The 22767-nt window shown below is 57.9% G+C and overlaps 2 protein-coding genes across 2 annotated transcripts in view; both read left to right on the top strand.

The window, feature by feature from the left end:
* The window catches only part of LOC144497663 (valine--tRNA ligase, mitochondrial-like), a 29592-nt gene extending 21302 nt beyond the window's left edge, over positions 1 to 8290 (top strand). Inside the window, exons 12-14 of the mRNA XM_078219106.1 lie at positions 570 to 699; positions 1747 to 1850; positions 8165 to 8290. Of these exons, the coding sequence (XP_078075232.1) occupies positions 570 to 699; positions 1747 to 1850; positions 8165 to 8290 (360 nt within the window). The remainder of the gene's footprint in view (positions 1 to 569; positions 700 to 1746; positions 1851 to 8164) is intronic.
* LOC144496895 (valine--tRNA ligase, mitochondrial-like) lies at positions 1775 to 22458 on the top strand. The gene is made up of 10 exons (XM_078217501.1): positions 1775 to 1850; positions 2155 to 2225; positions 8165 to 8243; positions 8596 to 8723; positions 9215 to 9367; positions 11453 to 11662; positions 14088 to 14199; positions 14548 to 14720; positions 19342 to 19491; positions 21613 to 22458. Exons 4-10 carry the CDS (start codon positions 8721 to 8723, stop codon positions 21691 to 21693), a joined length of 882 nt encoding a protein of 293 aa, XP_078073627.1. The 5' UTR covers positions 1775 to 1850; positions 2155 to 2225; positions 8165 to 8243; positions 8596 to 8720; the 3' UTR covers positions 21694 to 22458.
* The last annotated feature ends 309 nt before the right edge of the window (positions 22459 to 22767 follow it).

The following is a 22767-nucleotide window of genomic DNA, read 5'->3' as shown; positions in this document are numbered from 1 at the left end:
AGCCATCAGTGGGATGGGGGGGGAGATGGAAGGACGCCCCCTCAGGAGTCTGGGATGTGGGTTCCTGCTGCCTCAGTGCGGGAGTGCAGCACTGTTGTTGATGCGGCTCGGACGAGATATTGAAACTATGTAGCGTCTCCGCCCTCTGGTGGGTGACCCGAGGAGGAGGAGGGTGTCGCCACCCACCCATCCTGGCTGATCACTTATCCCTTAAACTAATGGGGCTGCCCATTGATGGAATCACACGGCAGCAGGAGGCCATTCGTCCCATCGTGCTTGTGCTATCTCAGGTACAGTTGTCCCATCGGCCCCCCTCTCTTTATTGACTCTGTCAAAATCCTAACCAGTCTGAACATCTCCATCCAATCTCTTCCTTCCAATTCTCCTGCCCCGAGGAGACAGCGCCGCCCCTTCTAGTCGCTCAGCCTCTCCGCTGGGCGCGGTTTGGATGTCGCTGTTGATTTGGTTCCAGGCCTGTAGGAACTCTCCCCGGGTGACTGTCTGCCTGCGAGGGGCCTGCGATACCCGGAGCGCCGGTTACTAACCCGGGCCTTTGCCTCTATCCGCAGACGGCTGATTTGAGGAACTTTTACCCAAGCTCGCTGCTGGAGACGGGCAGCGACCTGATCTTTTTCTGGGTGGCCAGGATGGTCATGCTGGGCCAAGAGCTGACCGGGCAGCTGCCTTTCCGACAGGTGGGTGTGAGAGACCGACCCCCCTCCCCCGGCTCCATCTCTACGCAGCCCCCCAATTCCCTTCCTGCGCAGTCCCTCCATTTCCTCCCTGCCCCAAGAAGCCCCCCCCTTCCCTCCCCCTCTCCCCGGTCCCCCCCTCTCTCCCCGGCCCCCCCCTCTCTCCCCGGCCCCCCCCTCTCTCCCCGGCCCCCCCCTCTCTCCCCGGCCCCCCCCTCTCTCCCCGGCCCCCCCCTCTCTCCCCGGCCCCCCCCTCTCTCCCCCCCCCCCCCGCTCTCTCCCCGGCCCCCCGCTCTCTCCCCGGCCCCCCGCTCTCTCCCCGGCCCCCCCTCTCTCCCCGGCCCCCCCTCTCTCCCCGGCCCCCCCTCTCTCCCCGGCCCCCCCTCTCTCCCCGGCCCCCCCTCTCTCCCCGGCCCCCCCTCTCTCCCCGGCCCCCCCTCTCTCCCCGGCCCCCCTCTCTCCCCGGCCCCCCCTCTCTTCCCGGCCCCCCCCTCTCTCCCTGGCCCCCCCCCCTCTCCCCGGCCCCCCCCCTCTTTCCCTGGCCTCCCGCCCCTCCCCGGCTCCCCCCCCCTCTCCCCCCCCTCTCCCCGGCTCCCCCCCCTCTCCCCGGCTCCCCCCCTCTCCCAGGCTCCCCCCCCTCTCCCCGGCTCCCCCCCCTCTCCCCGGCTCCCCCCCCTCTCCCCGGCTCCCCCCCTCTCCCCGGCTCCCCCCCTCTCCCCGGCTCCCCCCCTCTCCCCGGCTCCCCCCCTCTCCCCGGCTCCCCGGCTCCCCCCTCTCCCCGGCTCTCCCCGGCTCCCCCCTCTCCCCGGCTCCCCCCCTCTCCCCGGCTCCCCCCCCTCTCCCCGGACCCCCCCCCTCTCCCTGACCCCCCCTCTCCCTGACCCCCCCTCCCCCCCCCCCGCCCCTCCCGGCTCTCCTCTCCCGACTCCCTCTCCCCCCCTCTCCCCTCCCCGGCTCCCTCTCCCCAGCCCCCAATCCCTGCTCCCTCTCCCGCCACCCTCGCTCCCTCTGTCAGTGTTTGTGTTGGTGAGTTTTCTCTCTCTCTCTCCGGCAGGTTCTGTTCCACTCTCTGGTGCGGGATTCCCACGGGCGAAGATGAGCAAGTCTCTGGGCAATGTCATCGACCCCCTGGACGTGATTGGTGGGATCTCCTTGGAGGTGAGGCACTGCTGGCGGAGCGCGTGGGGCAGGCGGTGCCAACCTCATCCCGGTGCCGTCTGTGCCAGGGGCTGTGCTTGGTGAGTGTGTGTGTGTGCCACGCTGACCGCTGCCCCTTGCCTGTCAGCACCATGTGCACTCTGCCCCCTCGCTGCCCATGTCCATGCCAGCCTGTATACCCGCTCTCTCACTCCTCCCCCGCTCGTTGGGCGTACTCCCCTCCCCTGCCGCTCTGTGCTCCGTGTCGTGCTGGAACGCTCGCTCCCCGGGCCGTGCTGACGATCTCTCTCTCTCTCTTTTCCAGCGTCTTCACCAGAAGGTTGCGGGAGGGGAACCTGGATCCCTTGGGAAAGCCGCATTGCCCAGGAGGGGCAGGTGAGTCCGCGTGCCCCGCTCTGACCCTCGGCTGACCAGCTGGCGCCCGCACCCTCACCCCCAGGAGGACAGGCGGACAACCGGATTCCCCCACCCCCCCACCTCCCCGATCGTCAGCCCCGGAACCTCCTCACCGGCGCGCCACCCAGCGTACAGACCAATCCCGTGCGGAAGCCCCACCGATGCACCCCCCCCCCCCCCCCGCCCCCCCCCCCCGCACCTCCGCTCTCTGCAACCCCGAACCGGACCTGACACTGCACAACAACAACAACTTACATTCATATAGCCCCTATAATGTGGCGGGAGGACCCCCCCCAGCTGCAGGACTGGGGAAACTGGGCAGACCCTTCGGCAGGGCGGGGGCGTCAGCGAGCGGTGACCCGCCTCTGACGCCCAGTGCCCGGAATTCTGGGCCTGTACCCCTGAGCAGGCCTGAGCCTGTGTATGGGCAGAGTGCGGGCCTGGGGGGGAGGGGGCAGACTCCAGAAGTGTTACCCCCTCTCCCCACACCCTGGCCGCACACAGCCAGCCCAGTGACTGGCGTGACCAGCGGGTGGCAGTCTGGCACCTCTCTGACCAGCTGGTGGACACAGGGCACTGGATCTGTAAGAGAAGTGATATGGAAAGTACAACATCAGGCCATTCGGCTCATCTTCCTGCTCCGCACCAACCTCCTCCTATCCCTCTTCATCTCAGCCTTTCCTTCTATTCCTTTGTCCCTCATCTGTTTATCTTCCCTCCCCTTTCTCTCCTCTTCCTGTGGGTAACAGGTTCCCCGTTCCCACTCACTTTGGCTGAAGGCGTTTCTCTTACGATTCCCTATCGGATTTATCCGATACTTATGGGATTTACCTGATACTTACAGCCCCTGGTTTTTGGATATAATTATCAGAGTAAAATTAATCCTTCGAACAGAAGTTAAGAACATAATAAATAGATGCGGGTTCAGGCCATTCAGCCTTTCCAAACCTGGTCTGCCATTCACCGAGAGGGTGGCTGATCATCTCAACCCTATTTTCATTGAATCATAGAATCCCCACTGTGCAGAGTGAGGCCATTCAGCCCATCAAGCCTGCACCGATAACTAGCCCACCCAGGCCCTATCCCCATAACCCCAAATATTTACACTGCTAGTCCCTCTGACACTAAGGGACAGCTTATCGTGGTCGATCCACCTAACCCACACATCTTTGGAGTGTGGGAGGAAACTGGAGCACCCGGAGGAAACCCACGCAGACACGGGGAGAATGTGCAAACTCCACACAGACAGTGACCCAACCCGGGCCCCTGGTGCTGCGAGGCAGCAGTGCTAACCACTGTGCCACCGTGCAGTTTCCCTATATCCCTCGACATTTTTAACACACAGAAATCTATCGATTTACGATCTTGGTCATAGTCAATGACTTGAACCTCCACAGCCACCCAGGGCAGAGAGATCACCACCTTCCTAGTGAAGAAAGTTGTCCTCACCTCAGTCCTAAATGGCCTCGCCCGATATCCTGAGACTGTGCCCCTTGGTTCTAGACACTCCCCCAGCAGGGGGTGGATGGGGAAACATCCTTCCTGCCTCTACCCTGTTGAGGGTGGCACGGTGGCACAGTGGTTAGCACTGCCGTCTCACAGCTCCAGGGACTTGGGTTCGATTCCCGACTTGGGGTCACTGTCTGTGTGGAGTCTGCACTTTTCCTCCTGCAGTCCAAAGATGTGTGGGTTAGGTTGATTGGCCGTGCTAAATTGAGCCTTAGTGCCAGGGAGATTAGAAGGGTAAATATATGGGGCTGCGAGGATAGGGCCTGGGTGGGATTGTTGTCGGTGCAGGCTCGATGGGCTGAATGGCCTCCTTCTGCTCTGTAGGGATTCGATGGGCCCTGTAAAAAAAACTTGGTCTGTTTGAACGAGATCACCTCTCATCCTTCCCACACTCCAGAAACTAAAGCCCTGATCCCTTTGACCTTTCCTCTCCCTCCATCCCGGGAATTAACTTGGTGAAACTCGGGATTGTTAACCGCAGTGGGTTGCCGCTGTTCGTGAGCAGAGTAAGAAGTCTCTCAACACCAGGTTAAAGTCCAACAGGTTTATTTGGTAGCACGCACTTTCGGAGCGCTGCTCCTTCATCAGGTGATGAACTCACCCGATCACACTCCGGATGAAGGAGCAGTGTTCCGAAGCTCGTGCTACCAAATAAACCTGTTGGACTTTAACCTGGTGTTGTGAGACTCCTTACTGTGTTTACCCCAGTCCAACACCGGCACCTCCACATCATGGTGTTCATGAGCCAGAGCTTTCAGTAATAATTTCCGTGGGAATAGCTTGCGTTCCTTTAAACGTTAAGGCACTTTTTCCTCTAATTAAGTCTATTAATGGCCGATTAATAAATGATTTCAGAGCTGAGGAGAGGATGAAACGCAGGTAGATTAATCCCTTTGTTCGGTATATACATGGCTGCAAATTGGTGGCCGCTTTCAGCCTCAAGATTTCTCTTGGCCTCGAGCTCTCGTGAAATAGGACTGCAGCTGCCTCTGGCCCTGATGGAGCTGTGGAATCGACTCCCAGCAGCTCACGTGGCTCTGAATGGCAATGAGGAGTGTGAGGATAATTAATTACAGGCCCAGATTCCTGGGACTCTCAGAAGCCGCTTGAAGCAAGATCCTTAATTCTTTCCATGGAAAGTTCTTGTCCAATAAAGACTGGAAATTCATTCTGGTTAACGACCCCTGTGGGTTTCGCCCAGCGAGCTATAAAGTTGCGGTCAATGTCATTGTAAATTAAACTTTCCTTTTTACATAATGAGCTCTTTTTTTTAAACAAAAAATCATTCACAAAATGTGGCCCAGCGCTTACTGCCCATCCCGACTGAGACCGTACGACATAGGGGCAGAATTAGGCCATTCGGCCCATCGAGTCTGCTCCACCATTAGATCACGGCTGATGAGTTTTGCAACCCCATTTTCCCGCCTCTTCCCCATAACCTCTGATCCCCTTACCAATCAAGAACCGATCTATCTCTGTCTTAAAGACACTCAATGACGTGGCCTCCACAGCCTTCTGTGGCAATGAATTCCGTAGATTCACCACCCTCTGGCTGAAGAAATTTATCCTCATCTCGGCTCTAAAGGGTCGTCCCTTTCACTCTGAGGCTGTGCCCTCGGATCCTGGTTTCCCCGACTAATGGAAACATCTTCCCCACGTCCACTCCATCCAGGACTTTCAGTGTTCTGTAAGTTTCAATGCGTTCCCCCCTCACCCTTCTATACCCTTGAGAAGGGGGTGAGCTGCCGCCTTGAATCTTGGGTGACTGTGTGGAGTTTGCACGTTCTCCCCGTGTCTGCGTGGGTTTCCTCCGGGTGCTCCGGTTTCCTCCCACAGTCTGAAAGACGTGCTGGTTAGGTGCATTGGTCATGCTAAATTATCCCTTAGTCTCCAAAGATGTGCAGGTTAGAGGAATTAGCGGGGTAAATGCGTGGGGTTAAGGGAATGGGGCGGGGGAGTAGACCTGGGTAAGGTACTCTGTCAGAGAGTCGGGCATAATGGCCTCCTGCACGGAAGGGATTCTGAGAGTCAGGATGGTGAGTGGCTTGGAGGGAAACCTCCAGGTGGTGGTGTTTCTAGGTATCTGCTGCCCTTGTCCTTCAAGATTGGAGTTTAAAGTTAAAGCTTAAAGATTATTTATCAGTGTCACAAGTAGGCTTACATTAACACTGCAATGAAGTTACTGTAAAAATCCCCTAGTCGCCACACTCCTGTTCGGGTACACTGAGGGAGAATTTAGTATGGCCAATGCACCTAACCAGCACGTCCTTCGAACTGTGGGAGGAAACCGGAGCACCCGGAGGAAACACGGGGAGCACCCGCAGACACGGGGAGAACATGCACAGACAGAGACCCAAGCCAGGAATTGAACCCGGGTCCTTGGCGCTATGAGGCAGCCGCGCTAACCATTGTGCCGCCGTGGTCGTATGTTTGGAAGGTGTTGCCTAAGGAATCTTGGTGAGTTGCTGCAGTGCATCTTGTCGATGGTACACACGGCTGCCACTGTGTGAGTCAGTAGTGGAGGAATGTGTAAGACGGTGAATGGAGAATGCCAATCAAACAGACTGCTTTGTCCTGGATGGTATTGAGCTTCTCGAGTGTTGTTGGTGCTGCACCCATCCAGGCAAGTGGAGAGTATTCCATCACACTCCTGACTTGTGCCTTGTAGATTGTGGACAGGACTTGGGGAGTCAGGAGGTGAGTTGCTCCCGACTTCTGACCTGCTCTGGTAACCATGGTATTTACGTGGCTGGTCCATACGAGTTCCTGGCACTGAACCCGTCTATGAACGTTATTGAGGTAATGTCTTGCAATCTTTGATTTCTCCAGTTTGAAACACATTTAAAGCGTGTTCAAACTTTGCAAGTTAGGAGCTGATTTTATATATGTGGTGAGGTTCATTTCATAGGGTTGGGCTTTCTGCTGACACAGAGCAGAGGGCACGGAGGAAGGGCACTCAGCCAAGCCGCCCTGTGGCCTCTTGTTTATACTCCACCCAAACCTTCTCCCAGCTTCCCTGATCTAAATCCAGCCCTGTCACACTCACCTGCTTGTCTAACTTCCTCTTCAAATACATCTGAACTGTTCACTTCAGCCACTCCCTGTGTTGCCAGTTCCACATTCCCTGCACTCTCCGATGAAGAGGTGTTGTTCTATTTCCTGGTGACTTTCCACATCGACGGCTTTTAGTGATGCCCTTCCCTACAAGTGAGGCTGTGTATCTGCTCTGACAAGGCCTGTTGTGAGGGGAGAGGCTATCACTGAATTAGTAATCCAGAGGCCCAAGTTAATGTTTGGGGATGGGGATTGGGGGCGGTGGGGAGGGGGAATTTAAATTCAATTCATAAAATCTGGAATAGTGTCAATGTTGTTTAAAAACATCATCTGGTTCACTAAAATCCTCAAGGTGGTTAGCATTGCTGTCTCACAGCGCCAGGGACCCGGGTTCGATTCCGGCCTCGGCTCACTGTCTGTGTGCAGTTCTCCCTGTGTCTGCGTGGGTTTCCTCCGGGTGCCTCCCACAGTCCAAAGATGTGCGGGTTAGGTTGATTGGCCGTGCTAAATTACCACTTAGTGTCAGGGGGATTAGCAGGGTAAATATGTGGGGTTACGGAAATGGGGCCTGGGTGGGATTGTGGTCAGTGCAGACTCGATGGGCCTAATGGCCTTCTGTCGAGATTTTATGAAGGAAATCTGCCTTCCTTGCCCAATCTGGATTTCCTTCCCTGAAGGGAACCCGGTGGGTTTTTACGATGACGGTTTCACCGTTAGTTCCAGATTTTTTATTGAATTCAGATTTCACCATTTGTCGTGGTGGGATTCGAACCCGGGTCCCCAGAACATCACCCTGGGTCTCTGGATTACCAGTCCAGCGACAGTACCACTACACCACCACCTCCTCTGGTCATTGCAGGGCATAGCAGGAGCTCTTGAGGGACAGCACATTGTGCAGCCGCCACTCTCAAGATAATTTGAGAGTCATTCCAGGTACGATAGCGCAGGACAACCTGATGGGACTGTGTCTGAAAGATGTTTCCCTTGTGAAGACACGCACCGTCACCATTTTGGAAGTGGGAAGGCGGGAGTGAGGCTGTCCTCAGGCTTGTGGGTGTGTGGAATTCTCCACCTCGGCGGGAGGGCGAGCGTATTGGAGACTGAGATTGAGAGATCTGTCTGGGCACTGGGACCAGGCAGGGATATGGAGAGGTTTCTGTGCATGAAGGCTTGGGATAGGGTCAGAAAGACCACTCCTGCAAAGCACCAAGTGAATTGTTCACTGCCCCAAAGGCGCTACGTAAACGCAGTCGCTGCATTTCCTGGTACAGTTTGGAGGAGCATTCCCGGAGGATTCTGAGATATCTATCCCCTCGGAAGAGGCTGATCTCTGTCATTTCTCTCTCTCTCTGCAGAAACGGGATTTCCCGCACGGCATTCCGGAGTGTGGTACAGACGCTCTCCGCTTCTCCCTGTCTTCCCACAAGTGTCAGGGTAAGCAGTGGCAGGGACTGAAATACAGATATGTGCTTTCAGTCTAATCCCGGGGCTAATCTCTGTCCTGTTTCCCTCCTCCCACATCCGCTTCTCTCTCTCATTCTGTTACTCACATCTCTCTCTCTCTCATGCCCATTTGCCCCCCCCCCCCCCCCGCTCGCACCCCCCTCTCCTCGACCCCCCCCTGCCCCCGACCACCTTCTTGGCCCCCTTTCCTCCTCCCCGCCCCCTCATTTCCCCCTCTTCCCCTCTCTTTCCCATGCACCTTTATTTTTTCTCTCTGTCTCTCCCCCCCTTCACCCTCCTGTCCTGTTTTCTGTTCCCCGCTCCCCCCGTCCTCAAACTCCAGGAGAGGACATTAATTTGGACATTGCTACGTTCCTGAGCTCCCGGCGATTCTGCAACAAGATCTGGAACGCCGTGAGGTTTACGCTTTCCGCTCTGCCTGAGAACTTCCAGCCATGGCCAGCAGACATGGTGAGAGTGAGACGGAGACTGGGACGGCCCTGGGGGTGGGGGGGATGTGGGTGCGTGTATGGGCGGTGGGGGAGTGTCCTGAATGCGGGGGGGATGTGGGTCCTGAATAAGGGTGGGGTGTGGGGGGTGGGGACTCTCCCAGGTGGGGATAGCTGGGATTCCTCATAACCCCCATGCATTTACCATGGACAATCCACCCTAACCGGCACGTCTTTGGACTCAGAATTTTTTTCTATTCTTATTTATTTTTATATGAATTTCAGCCGGGGTGGTCTTCGATTCGCTGCTGACTGGGTTGTTCTCACCCGGGGTATCCGGGGTGCGGTGGATATCCTGTCCTGGGTGGGGTGAGGAAGGTCAGTGAGTGTTGGGGATGGGAGTGGGTGGGGTGGAGAGAGGGGCATCATGGGTGGGTGGTGTGGGGGGGGGGAAGGAAGGATCACGCGGTAGATCGAGCGGTGTCTGATGGTGCCTTCCCCTCCCATTCCCAGCTCCAGCCGCCGGCTGCCATCGATCGCTGGGTCCTCAGCCGGCTCCTCCGCACCGTAGCAGCCTGTCACCGTGGATTCCAGGAATACAACCTCCAAGCCGTGACCTCCGCCATCCACCGATTCTGGCTCCACGACCTGTGTGACGTCTACCTGGTGAGTGTGAAGCAGACACGGAGTCTCACCGTGATCGGTGAGGCTCACGTCTGCGTGACACAGCCCCACGCGCTCGCTGCATTGCGACCTGATGCTGCAGGGAGCACCGTCAGTCTCGCTGTGCCTGTACAGGGCACCGTCAGTCTCCCTGTGCCTGTACAGGGCACCGTCAGTCTCCCTGTGCCTGTACAGGGCACCGTCAGTCTCCCTGTGCCTGTACAGGGCACCGTCAGTCTCCCTGTGCCTGTACAGGGCACCGTCAGTCTCCCTGTGCCTGTACAGGGCACCGTCAGTCTCCCTGTGATTGTACAGGGCACCGTCAGTCTCCCTGTGATTGTACAGGGCACCGTCAGTCTCCCTGTGCCTGTGCAGGGCACCGTCAGTCTCCCTGTGCCTGTGCAGGGCACCGTCAGTCTCCCTGTGCCTGTGCAGGGCACCGTCAGTCTCCCTGTGCCTGTGCAGGGCACCGTCAGTCTCCCTGTGCCTGTGCAGGGCACCGTCAGTCTCCCTGTGCCTGTGCAGGGCACCGTCAGTCTCCCTGTGCCTGTGCAGGGCACCGTCAGTCTCCCTGTGCCTGTGCAGGGCACCGTCAGTCTCCCTGTGCCTGTACAGGGCACCGTCAGTCTCCCTGTGCCTGTACAGGGCACCGTCAGTCTCCCTGTGCCTGTACAGGGCACCGTCAGTCTCCCTGTGCCTGTACAGTGCACCGTCAGTCTCCCTGTGCAGGGCACCGTCAGTCTCCCTGTGCAGGGCACCGTCAGTCTCCCTGTGCCTGTACAGGGCACCGTCAGTCTCCCTGTGCCTGTACAGGGCACCGTCAGTCTACCTGTGCCTGTACAGGGCACCGTCAGTCTCCCTGTGCCTGTACAGGGCACCGTCAGTCTCCCTGTGCCTGAACAGGGCACCGTCAGTCTCCCTGTGCCTGTACAGGGCGCCGTCAGTCTCGCTGTGTCCGTACAGGGCACCGTCAGTCTCCCTGTGACTGTACAGGTCACCGTCAGTCTCCCTGTGCCTGTACAGGTCACCGTCAGTCTCCCTGTGCCTGTACAGGGCACCGTCAGTCTCCCTGTGCCTGTACAGGGCACCGTCAGTCTCCCTGTGCCTGTACAGGGCACCGTCAGTCTCCCTGTACAGGGCACCGTCAGTCTCCCTGTGCCTGTACAGGGCACCGTCAGTCTCCCTGTGCCTGTACAGGGCACCGTCAGTCTCCCTGTGCCTGTACAGGGCACCGTCAGTCTCCCTGTGCCTGTACAGGGCACCGTCAGTCTCCCTGTGCCTGTACAGGGCACCGTCAGTCTCCCTGTGCCTGTACAGGGCACCGTCAGTCTCCCTGTGCCTGTACAGGGCACCGTCAGTCTCCCTGTGCCCGTGCAGGGCACCGTCAGTCTCCCTGTGCCCGTGCAGGGTACCGTCAGTCTCCCTGTGCCCGTACAGGGCGCCGTCAGTCTCGCTGTGTCCGTACAGGGCACCGTCAGTCTCCCTGTGCCTGTGCAGGGCACCATCAGTCTCCCTGTGCCTGTGCAGGGTACCGTCAGTCTCCCTGTGCCTGTACAGGGCGCCGTCAGTCTCGCTGTGTCCGTATAGGGTACCGTCAGTCTCCCTGTGCCTGTACAGGGCGCCGTCAGTCTCGCTGTGTCCGTATAGGGTGCCGTCAGTATCGCTGTGCCCATGCGGGGCGCCGTCAGTCTCGCTGTGCCCATGCGGGGCGCCGTCAGTCTCGCTGTGTCCATGCAGGGCGCCGTCAGTCCCCCTGTTTCTGTACAACTGCTTCCGCTCCTCTGTGTTAGCTGAGATGTCTCTCTCTCTGTCTCTGTTATGGTGTGTTTTGCACCGTGTTGCGCTCTCTCTGTACCCCTGTCCCTTGAACTCTGACCCCAGCTCTCTTCCCCCATGACCCCAAGATCTCCTGCCCTGCTCCGGACCCCAATTCTCTGCGCCCCCCTCTCTCCTCCATTACCTTCTGTCGCTCTCTCTCTCTGTGTTCCCCAGATGCCCACATCGTCTCCTCCAGCGCAGCGCACTTGCCCCCTGACCCCGTCTCCGTGCCTGCCGAGGTTTCTTGCTGATTTCCCCTCTGTGTTTCAGGAATGTGTGAAGCCCGTGCTGCGGGATGGGGAAGGTTCGCTGCGGGAGATGGCACAGCAGGTCCTGTACGTGAGCAGCGAGCGGGCCCTGTGTCTGCTGTCACCGTTCATGCCGTATCTCACCGAGGAACTCTGGCAGCGGCTACCTAGTCCTCACCAGCAGCGCCAGCCCAGTATCTGCGTCGCCCAGTATCCATCCCTCAGTGAGCTGGTGCGTTTGGGGTGAGGGTGGGGGGAAGGTATTAACTGAAGTGGAGTGACGGTGGGGAGCGGCTGGAGTTGACGGGAGGCGGGGGAGCCGGTGGGTTTGGGATTGACAGGAGGAAGCGGCGTGTCTGAAGTTGATGGAGTGTAGCTGGGGTGGGGGGAGTCGGGTCGGGGGAGGGGAGTCGGATTGTTGACGGGGGGAGTCTGGTTGGGGGTGGAGTCGAGTTGGGAGGGCAGTCGGGTTAAGGGGGTAGTGGGGTTGGCGTCGGGGGGCAGTCGGGTTAAGGGGGGAGGGAGTCGATTCAGGGGGGAGGGGGGCCGGTGCAGGGGAGTCGGATCGGTGGGAGGGACTAATTTCAGGGGGGGTGGAATTCGGGGGAGGGGGGTAGTCGGGTCGGTGGGGTAGTCGGGTCGCGGGGGGGTAGTCGGTCGTGGGGGGGTAGTCGGGTCGGGGGGGAGGGAATCGGGTCGGGGGGGAGGGTGTCGGGTCGGGGGGAGGGAGTCGGGTCGGGGGGGAGGGTGTCGGGTCGGGGGGGAGGGTGTCGGGTCGGGGGGAGGGAGTCGGGTCGGGGGAGAGGGAGTCGGGTCGGGGGAGAGGGAGTCGGGTCGTGGGGGTAGTCGGTCGCGGGGGGGGTAGTCGGTCGCGGGGGGGTAGTCGGGTCGGGGGGGAGGGAATCGGGTCGGGCGGAGGGTGTCGGGTCAGGGGGGAGGGAGTCGGGTCGGGGGGGAGGGTGTCGGGTCGGGGGGGAGGGTGTCGGGTCGGGGGGGATGGGAGTAGGGTCGGGGGGAGGGTGTCGGGTCGGGGGGAGGGTGTCGGGTCGGGGGGGTGGAATTTGGGGGGGTAGTCGGGTCGGGGGGAGGGGGTCGGGTCGGGGGGGATGGGAGTCGGGTCGGGGGGAGGGAGTCGGGTCAGGGGGAGGGGAGTCGGGTCGGGGGGAGGGGAGTCGGGTCGGGGGGGAGGGGAGTCGGGTCGGGGGGGAGGGGAGTCGGGTCGGGGGGAGGGGAGTCGGGTCGGGGGGGAGGGGAGTCGGGTCGGGGGGGAGGGGAGTCGGGTCGGGGGGGTGGAATTTGGGGGGGTAGTCGGGTCGGGGGGAGGGGGTCGGGTCGGGGGGGATGGGAGTCGGGTCGGGGGGATGGGAGTCGGGTCAGGGGGAGGGGAGTCGGGTCGGGGGGAGGGGAGTCGGGTCGGGGGGAGGGGAGTCGGGTCGGGGGGGAGGGGAGTCGGGTCGGGGGGGAGGGGAGTCGGGTCGGGGGGAGGGTGTCGGGTCGGGGGGAGGGTGTCGGGTCGGGGGGAGGGGGTCGGGTCGGGGGGGATGGGAGTCGGGTCGGGGGGAGGGAGTCGGGTCAGGGGGAGGGGAGTCGGGGAGGGGAGTCGGATCGGGGGGGGAGGGGAGTCGGGGAGGGGAGTCGGGTCGGGGGAGGGGAGTCGGGTCAGGGGGAGGGAGGCGGGTCGGGGGGAGGGAGTTGGGTCGGTGGGAGGGTGTCGGATTGGGGGGGGTGGAATTCGGGGGGGAATGGAGTCAGGTCAGGGGGAAGTTTAATTGAGAGGGTGTTGTGTTTACAAGGGGTTGGGTTGAGAGGGGGTTGAGTTGAGTGGGGGTTGTGTTTATGGGGCGGGGTTGGGTTGAGTGCGGGTTGGGTTTACAGGGAGTTGGGTTGGGGGCAGCGGGTTTACGGGGACACTGGGTGTGGTGGGGTGGGGTGGACTGGGTGGGTTGGGGTGGGGGGAGGGTAGGGGTTGGGGTGGCCTGGGTGTGTTGGGGTTGGGGTGGATTGGGTGGGTAGGGGTTGGGGTGGCCTGGGTGTGTTGGGGTGGACTGGGTGGGTAGGGGTTGGGGGGGGGGGGTGTGGGTTGGGGTGGACTGGGTGGGTTGGGGTGGGGGTGGATTGGGTGGGTAGGGGTTGGGGTGGCCTGGGTGTGTTGGGGTGGACTGGGTGGGTAGGGGTTGGGGGGGGGGGGGGGGGTAGGGGTTGGGGTGGACTGGGTGGGTTGGGGTGGGGGGGGGTAGGGGTTGGGGTGGCCTGGGTGTGTTGGGGTGGACTGGGTGGGTAGGGGTTGGGGGGGGGGGGTAGGGGTTGGGGTGGGGTGGGGTGGACTGGGTGGGTTGGGGTGGGGGAGGGTAGGGGTTGGGGTGGCCTGGGTGTGTTGGGGTGGACTGGGTGGGTAGGGGTTGGGGGGGGTGGGGGTAGGGGTTGGGGTGGGTTGGGGTGGGGGGGGGGAGGGGTGCCAGGTTGTCTGGGATGCTGGGTGACTGTCAGCAGTCTTTGGGCCTCAGTACCGTGCCCGGTGCTGCCGGTTCTGAGCCGGCAGAGCTGGAGTGAGGGGCAGGGGTTTGCGGTTACACCGGTTTCTGATGGAAACCCTGCCCCTTGCGGACGGGGGGCCTCTGGGTGTGACGTGTAAATGGAGATTGTTCTCCCTCTTACAGCCGGACTGGAATTATCCCCAGGAAGAATTGGACTTCCTGTTGGTGCAGGAAGTGATCCGTGTGGTGCGAGCTGTCCGTGCCGATTACCAGCTGACCAAAGCGCGACCAGAGTGTGAGTACGCGCTGGGAAACGCGGTCTGCCCGTGACATACACGTGACCGATAAACGCTGGGTATAATGCTGGGGTAAACGCCAGCGTTAGGGGTGCAGTGTGTGAATAAAACACCTGAGCATTGGGAGACAGTATGGAGATGAACAAGGCTGGGTGGATTGGCCATGCTAAATTTCCCCTTAGTGTCGGGGGGATTCGCAGGGTAAATATGTGGGGTTATGGGGGTAGGGCTTGGGTGGGATTGTGGTTGGTGCAGACTCGATGGGCCGAATGGCCTCCTTCTGCACTGTAGGGATTCTACGATTCTATGAACCTCCGCTAACTGGCTTCCTCCGCGTTTATCCGCAGTGTACATTTCCTGCCATGAGGATGCGGCTGGCAGGCTGGGATCCTTCCTCGGCCCCCTCCAGACACTATCCCGCTCGGGCTCCGTTCGGCTGCTGACCCCCGGGGAGAGGGCTCCCCTGGGTTGTGCCGTCGCCATCGTCAACCAGCACTGTCAGGCTCACCTGCTCCTGGAGGTAGGTGGCACTCAGGGCATCGCTGCCAGTTTACTCAGACTGAGACGGGGTAATCATATTCGGTTGGTGGGCATTAATTGAAGACACGCCTGCAGCTTTATAAAACTTTGGTTAGGCCGCGCTTAAGGGTACTGCGTTCAATTCTGGTCGCCACATTACAGAAGGATTTGGAGAGGATGCAGAAGAGGTTTACCAGGATGCTGCCTGGATTAGAGGGTAGGAGCTATCAGGAGAGGCTGGACAAACTCGGGCTATTTTGTCAGGAGCAGCGGAGGCTGAGGGGAGACCTGATAGAAATCTATAAAATTATGAGAGGCACAGATAGGGCTGACAGTTAGAATCTTTTCCCCAGAGTTGAAATGTCTAATACCAGGGGACATGCACTTGAAGTGAGAGGGGCAAAGTTCAAAGGAGATGTGAGGGGCAAGGTTTTTACACAGAGAGTGGTAGGTGTCTGGAACGCACTGCCGGGGTGTTGGTGCAGTAAGATATGATGGGGGAGTTTAAGGGGCTTTTAGATAAGCACCTGAATATGCAAGGAATGGAGGGATATGGACTAAAGGCAGTCAAAAGGGATTAGTTTAATTTGTCATGTCCGGCGCAGCATTGTGGGTCGAAGGGCCTGTTCCTGTGCTATACTGCTCTATGCTCTATACAAAAGGGTTATTGTACAAAAAGGCTTATCCCTTGCCAGCTCTGTGAGGAGCACCTGAGCTGGCCCCACTGTCCCACCCTGTCACCCTGCCACTTGTTTCCTCCTCTGGTCACTGTTCAGATTGACCCAGCCTCCACTGCGCTGTCAGCCAGTGCATTCCAGATCCGATCCACTCGCTGGGGGCAGGAAAGAGGATTTAGTTCCCGTTGGTTCCGCTTACTTTGTCAGTCTCCTTGGACCAATGCCCTCTCGTTGTCGACCCCTCCACCAACGGGAGCCGTTTCGACACCTCTTCTCCCCCCCCCCCCCCCCACTCCCCACATCACGGTTTTATAGAGGTGTTCAAAATCTCCTCTCAACTTTCTCCAACCAGAACAGTTCCAACTTTGCCTTTTATTCATTTATGGGATGTGAACATCGCTGGCTAGACCAGCATTTATTGCCCATCCCTAATTGCCCCTTGAGAAGGTGGTGGTGAGCTGCCTTCTTGAACCACTGCAGTCCTTCTGTTTTCTCCAGTCTCATATGTAATATATTTATTTTCCACTAATATGCTAATTCGCATCTCATCATTTCTCCAGCCGTCTGCCTCTAATCATCTCCCCTGCTTTGACCTTGGCGGCACGGTAGCACAGTGGTCAGCTCCAGGGTCCCGGGTTCGATTCCCGTCTCGGGTCACTGTCTGTGTGGAGTTTGCACATTCTCCTCGTGTCCACATGGGTTTCCTCCGGGTGCGCCGGTTTCCTCCCACAGTCCAAAGATGTGCGGGTTAGGTTGATTGGCCAGGTTAAAAATTGCCCCTTAATGTCCTAAAATGTGTAGGTTAGAGGGATTAGCGGGTAAAATATGTGGGGGTAGGGCCTGGGTGGGATTGTGGTCGGTGCAGACTCGATGGGCCGAATGGCCTCCTTCTGCACTGTAGGGTTTCTATGATTCTATGACTTTGATCTTTTTGATCTGAATTTTCCCCAATTCTTAACAACGGCTAGTCCAGTTCAGTTTCTGGTCAATGTTAATCCCCAGGGTGTTGGTAATGAGGGAATTCAGTGAAGATTAAGGGACAATGGTTAGATTCTCTCTTGCTGGAGATGGCACTTGTCAGGCCAAGCCTGGATATTGTCCATGTCTGATTGCACTTGGACATGGACTGCTTCAGTATCTGAGGAGTGGCGAATGGTGCTGAACATTCAACGAAAATCCCTACTTATGACCTTATCATAGAACTATAACATCCCTACAGTGCAGAAGGAGGCCATTTGGCCCATCGAGTCTGCATCGACCACATTCCCACCTCGGCGCTTTCCCCGTATCCCCACATATTTACCCTGCTAACCCCCCTGACACTAGGGTCAATTTAGCATGGCCAATCAACTTAACCCGCACATCTTTGCAGTGTGGGAGGAAACCAGAGCACCCGGAGGAAACCCATGCAGACACGGGGAGAACATGCAAACTCCATACAGTGACCCGAGGCCAGAATTGAACCCGGGTCCCCGCCACTGTGAGGCAATGGTGCTAACCACTGTGCCACCATGTCGCCCATAACCATTGTGCCACCGTGCTCCCCATATGATAGAAGCAAGGTCAGTGCTGAAGCAGCTGAAGGTGGTTGGGCCCAGGGCTAGTCGAGGTCTTAGGAAGCATTCTAACATCCTAACTTCCTGCTCGCCAGATTCCCCGGTTAGAGAACAGCTGCTGTCTGATATATTCCAAATATCTGGAATTAAGAATCTACTGATGACCATGAAACCATTGTTGGAAAAACCCATCTGGTTCACTAATGTCCTTTAGGGAAGGAAATCTGCCATCCTTACCCGGTCTGGCCTGCATGTGACTCCAGAGCCACAGCAATGTGGTTGACTCTCAACTGCTCTCGGGCAACTAGGGATGGGCAATAAATGCTGGCCAGCCAGCGATGCCCATGTCCCAAGAATGAATAAAAACAAACAAGGCAGCTGATTGGGAGAATTGCATGGAATTGATGACACAGGAACAGGCCATTTGGCCCATTGGGTCTGAGCTGGGGTTTTACTGTTCCACATGAACCCTCTCCCACTTTACTTCATCTCACACCCTATCAACATATCCTTCTAGATCTTTCTCCCTTGTGTGATTTTTTTTTTCCCAGCATCCCCTTTAATGCAATTGGCCACAATGACTCCGTGTGGAAACAGGTTCCACATTCTACTCAAGAAAGTTGGTATTCTTGTCTTTGTCCTGGGTGTACAAGGTGAAAAGCTTCGGCATAGTGTCTCCCTTCAGTAATATTGCAATTCTTCACAGTTCCCTCACTGGATTTTTTAGGAACTCTCTTATCATTACGTTGCTGAGCCGTGCATTTCCCCAACAAGAGGAAACAACTTGCGTGACATTGCCTCGGATATACAACACCGCTTCTTCCCTCGATCCCTCCGTTCCCCTCTCCCTCATTCCCTCGATCCCTCCGTTCCCCTCTCCCTCATTCCCTCGATCCCTCCATTCCCCTCTCCCTCATTCCCTCGATCCCTCCATTCCCCTCTCCCTCATTCCCTTGATCCCTCCGTTCCCCTCTCCCTCATTCCCTCGATCCCTCCGTTCCCCTCTCCCTCATTCCCTCGATCCCTCTGTTCCCCTCTCCCTCATTCCCTCTGTTCCCCTCTCCCTCATTCCCTCGATCCCTCTGTTCCCCTCTCCCTCATTCCCTCGATCCCTCCGTTCCCCTCTCCCTCATTCCCTCGATCCCTCCGTTCCCCTCTCCCTCATTCTCTCCGTTCCCCTCTCCCTCATTCCTTCGATCCCTCCGTTCCCCTCTCCCTCATTCCCTCGATCCCTCTGTTCCCCTCTCCCTCATTCCCTCGATCCCTCCGTTCCCCTCTCCCTCATTCCTGCGATCCCTCTATTCCCCTCTCCCTCATTCTCTCCATTCCCCTCTCCCTCATTCCCTCAATCCCTTCGTTCCCCTCTCCCTCATTTCCTCAATCCCTCCGTTCCCCTCTCCCTCCTGCCCTCGATCCCTCCGTTCTCCTCTCCCTCGATCCCTCCATTTCCCTCTCCCTCATTCTCTCGATCCTTCCGTTCCCCTCTCCCTCATTCCCTTGATCCCTCAGTTCTGATCCCTCCATTTCCCTCTCCATCATTCCCTCCTTCCCTCCCTCGCTCTCTCCATTCCCTGCTCCCCCTCCCTCCGTTTCCCACTCCCTCCATTTTCCCCCCCACCCCCTCTGCTCCCTTCGTTTCCCTCCCCCTTGCTTCTTCCATTTCCCTTCGGAGGGGAGGAGGTGTGAACCCAGTGGAGGGGGCAAGCCTGGGTTGGGGGTGAGTGAATCAAGGGAGGGTAGGGTGGGAAGGAGTTGAGGTGGGGTGGGAGGTGGGGAGATGATGCCATGGCGAGATGGTGGAGGGTGAGATGGTGGGTGGATGAGATGGGGAAGAAGAGAGCAAGATGGTGGGAGGAAGGAGAGGGGGCTGAGTTAGGAGAGGGGGTGGTGAGTGAGTTGGGGGTTTAGGGGTAGAGGGAGAGTTGGGGGGGGGTAATGTGGGGAGGGGCTGTGGGGGGGGTGAGTTAGGTTAAGAGTGGTGCGTAAGTTGCAGGGATGGGGGTGATTAAGGGTGATGGTGAGCCTTGGTGGGTGAGAACCTGCAGTTGGCTGGCTAACCTTGTCCCTTTCCCTGCCTCACCTTGCCCCTTTGCCCAGCTGACCTTGCAACTTTTGCCCGCCTCACCTTGCCCCTTTCCCTGCCTCACCTTGCCCCTTTCCCTGCCTCACCTTGCCCCTTTCCCTGCCTCACCTTGCCCCTTTCCCTGCCTCACCTTGCCCCTTTCCCTGCCTCACCTTGCCCCTTTCCCTGCCTCACCTTGCCCCTTTCCCTGCCTCACCTTGCCCCTTTCCCTGCCTCACCTTGCCCCTTTCCCTGCCTCACCTTGCCCCTTTCCCTGCCTCACCTTGCCCCTTTGCCCAGCTGACCTTGCCACCTTTGCCCCGGCAGGGCCTCATCGATCTACAGAAGGAGTTGGAGAAACTGTCAGTGAGGCAGCAGCGGATTGGGGCACAGCTCTCCACAGCCATCAGCCGCACCCAGATACCTGGCTATGAAGAGAAGGTTCCGGAAAGGATCCGACAGGAGAACGCCAAGAAGGTGAGACCTGGGGTATGGGGAGGGGAGGGGGTGTGCTGTTGGGTGTTACTGACAGGCTTGCCCTAAACCCTTTACCAGAACCTGCTCCAACTCCAAGCCTCGGCCTGGCTCCGGGGGGACCTGATTTGTCACCAGGATGGGGTTTTTGGGAGGGGGGTGGTTAGCGATAGGCAGAGCTGAGGATAATGTACTGCCTGATTTTGATGCCAGACATAAGACCATAAGGCACAGGAGCAGAAATAGGCCATTCGGCCCATCGAGTCTGCTCCACCATTCAATCATGGCTGATAATGTGCAAATGTGATAATGTCCAAAGATGTGGGGTTAGGTGGATTGGCCATGTTAAATTACCCCTTAGTGTCAGGGGGACTAGCAGGGTAAATGCATGGGGTTATGGGGACAGGGCCTGGGTGGGATTGTGGTCTCGATTGATCATTTCCATGCAGCTACCCCCTCCCTGCCTTTCCAAACCACACCCCAACACCGTCACACACTCATTCCACCCTCCTGGTGACTGGATGGACCAGTCTCTTTCCCAGACTGATTCCTGGGATGGCGGGACTGACGTATGAGGGATGACTGAGTCAGTTAGGATTATATTTGCTGGAGTTCAGAAGAATGAGGGGGAGATCTCATAGAAACCTATACCTAAATGATGGCACAGTGGTTGGCACTGCTGCCCCACAGTGCCAGGGACCCAGGTTCAATTCCGGCCTCGGGTCACTGTCTGTGTGGAGTTTGCACATTCTCCCCGTGTCTGCGTGGGTTTCCTCCGGGTGCTCCAGTTTCCTCCCACAGTCTAAAGATGTGCGGGTTAGGTGGATTGGCCGTGCTAAATTGACCCTAGTGGCAGAGGGATTAGCAGGGTAAATATGTGGGGTTACAGGAATAGGGCCTGGGTGGGATTGCGGTCGATGCAGAGCTAATGGCCCGAATGGCCTCCTCCTGCACTGTAGGGGTTCTATGATAACAGGATAAGACAGGGAGGATGCAAGAAGGAATATCCCGATGGTGGGGGTGTCCAGGACCAGGGGTCTGAGGATACGGGAGAAATCTTTTGGGACTGAGATGAGGAGCAATTTCTTCACCCAGAGAGTGGTGAATGTGTGGAATCCACGACCACAGAAAACCAGTTGAGGCCAAAACATTGAACATTTTCAAGGGACAGTCAGATAGAGCTGTTGGGCAAAGGGGATCAAAGGATATGGAGGGAAGTCGGGATCAGGCTATTGAGTTGGATGATCAGCCATAATCATAATGAATGGGGGGCAGGTTCAAAGGGCCGAATGGCCTTTTCCTGCTCCTAATTTCTATGATTCTATGACAGAATCTCACCCCAAGTGGCCCTTTTCCACATGAGCCTAGGCCTTTGGTGCTGGGGGCGTTGGAGAGGAGGGGGATGGTGGGATCACTGCCAAGACAGCGTTTGCCTCCCCATTCGCTACCCCACTTCGCCCCCCCCCACCCCGTCCCCACCCCAAGCCTCCAGCAGCTGCCACTCTCCATTCTGAGACTGGGCAAGTGGAGGAAACACCCCCTCAACAATTTCTTTGCCACCCAATTGGGAGGAAACCGGAACAAGCTGGGAAAAGGGATGGAGTTCAGGATACCCTCCCCTACGGTCCATTCCTGCACTTCCGGTGGGATTCCCTCCCCTCCCGGTGCAATCCGATGGCCTTCAGCAGTTGCCATCCGTGAGTCCCCAACCCGAAGGGCACGCGGATCGAGGATTGGGGCGTTGCCAACCCTCCAGGATCAGCCCTGGAGCCTCCAGGAATCCGAGGGGAATGTTCAGCGTGCTTGTGGAGAGCAGGACCAGGAGGACAATGATTGGGAGGCTGATAAACGTGCATGACATCATCATTTGAGATTGAATGAACACTTATCCATTCTCCTCTAACTAACAGAGTTATCCAGTTGGGTCTATCCACTCTCCGATTGCAAGGGTTAGCCATGATGGTCTTGTCGGATAGCCAATGATAGCAGTGCGGGAGATGTTTGGTGGTCACCTGATGACATCTCCAGGGTGTGCGTAACCAGAGTTGGGGACCTGACGCGGTGGGGGAGACTGTACTGACCCGTACTGTTTTGTTCCTCCACCCCTCTCACCCCCCATCCCAGGTCTACTCTCTGCAGACAGAGCTGGAGCAAGTGAGGCAGGCCATCCAGAGCTTGGAGCAGCTCCCAGACAAGTCGCGGTGACACGGGCCAAGAGAACGCGAGCCGGCAGCGCCTGAGAGGCAGAGGGCCAAGGTCTCAATCTTCGGAGGTGGGAACAAATCCCACTCGTCTGCTGGAGAGACCAGTCGTCGAGGACAGTCGCTGTTGCTGACACCCCCCATTTACCCCAGGATTAAACTATGGGCCCAGGGAGGGAGCAACCTCAAAGCCAGGCTGTGGCCTGCCTCTCGGGGCCCAGGCTGTCCTACTAAAGACTGGGCCAGCAATATAGGATTGGACATGTGCAACCTGGGGTGCGGTGTACACCACAGTCCCAGGACTCGATTGAGCAATGCTCACCTTCATAGGACTATTCGGAGAACTGGTCTGACTGTAAATAAAGCCTCTTTGAGCACTGAGCCTGGACTGACATCCAGTTTTGCTACTAAACAAATTATTTGCATCATGAGCAACATTGAGTCATTCCCACATGGAAGAGGAGGAAGCTGTTTACACTACATTACTGGTTAGGTGCATTGGCCGTGCTAAATTCTCGCTCAGTGTACCAGAACAGGCGCCGGAGTGTGGTGACTAGGGGATTTTCACAGTAACTTCATTGCAGTGTTGATGTAAGCCTACTTACTAATAAATAAACTTTAAAGTAAATAAAACTTTTACTTCAGCTTCACTCAAGATACACAGGGGGAAAGGGCAGTGTCTGACCCACTGTCCCACCCAGTCCCAGAGGGGGAAAGGAGTGTCTGACCCACTGTCCCACCCAGTCCCAGAGGGGGAAAGGACAGTGTCTGACCCACTGTCCCACCCAGTCCCAGAGGGGGAAAGGACAGTGTCTGACCCACTGTCCCACCCAGTCCCAGAGGGGGAAAGGACAGTGTCTGACCCACTGTCCCACCCAGTCCCAGAGGGGGAAAGGACAGTGTCTGACCCACTGTCCCACCCAGTCCCAGAGGGGGAAAGGACAGTGTCTGACCCACTGTCCCACCCAGTCCCAGAGGGGGAAAGGACATCGCCTTAGACCAATTTATGTTGGTCTGTCTGGGTTGGATTTAGATCCGGGGCAAGTGGTTATTGTTTTCCCACCTTTTGTATTTCATG

This window comes from Mustelus asterias, chromosome 8 (genome assembly GCF_964213995.1).
Source record: "Mustelus asterias chromosome 8, sMusAst1.hap1.1, whole genome shotgun sequence".
Classification (NCBI taxonomy): Eukaryota; Metazoa; Chordata; class Chondrichthyes; order Carcharhiniformes; family Triakidae; genus Mustelus; species Mustelus asterias.
Note: the sequence above shows the minus strand (reverse complement) of the source record. Positions and strands in the feature narration are given on the sequence as shown.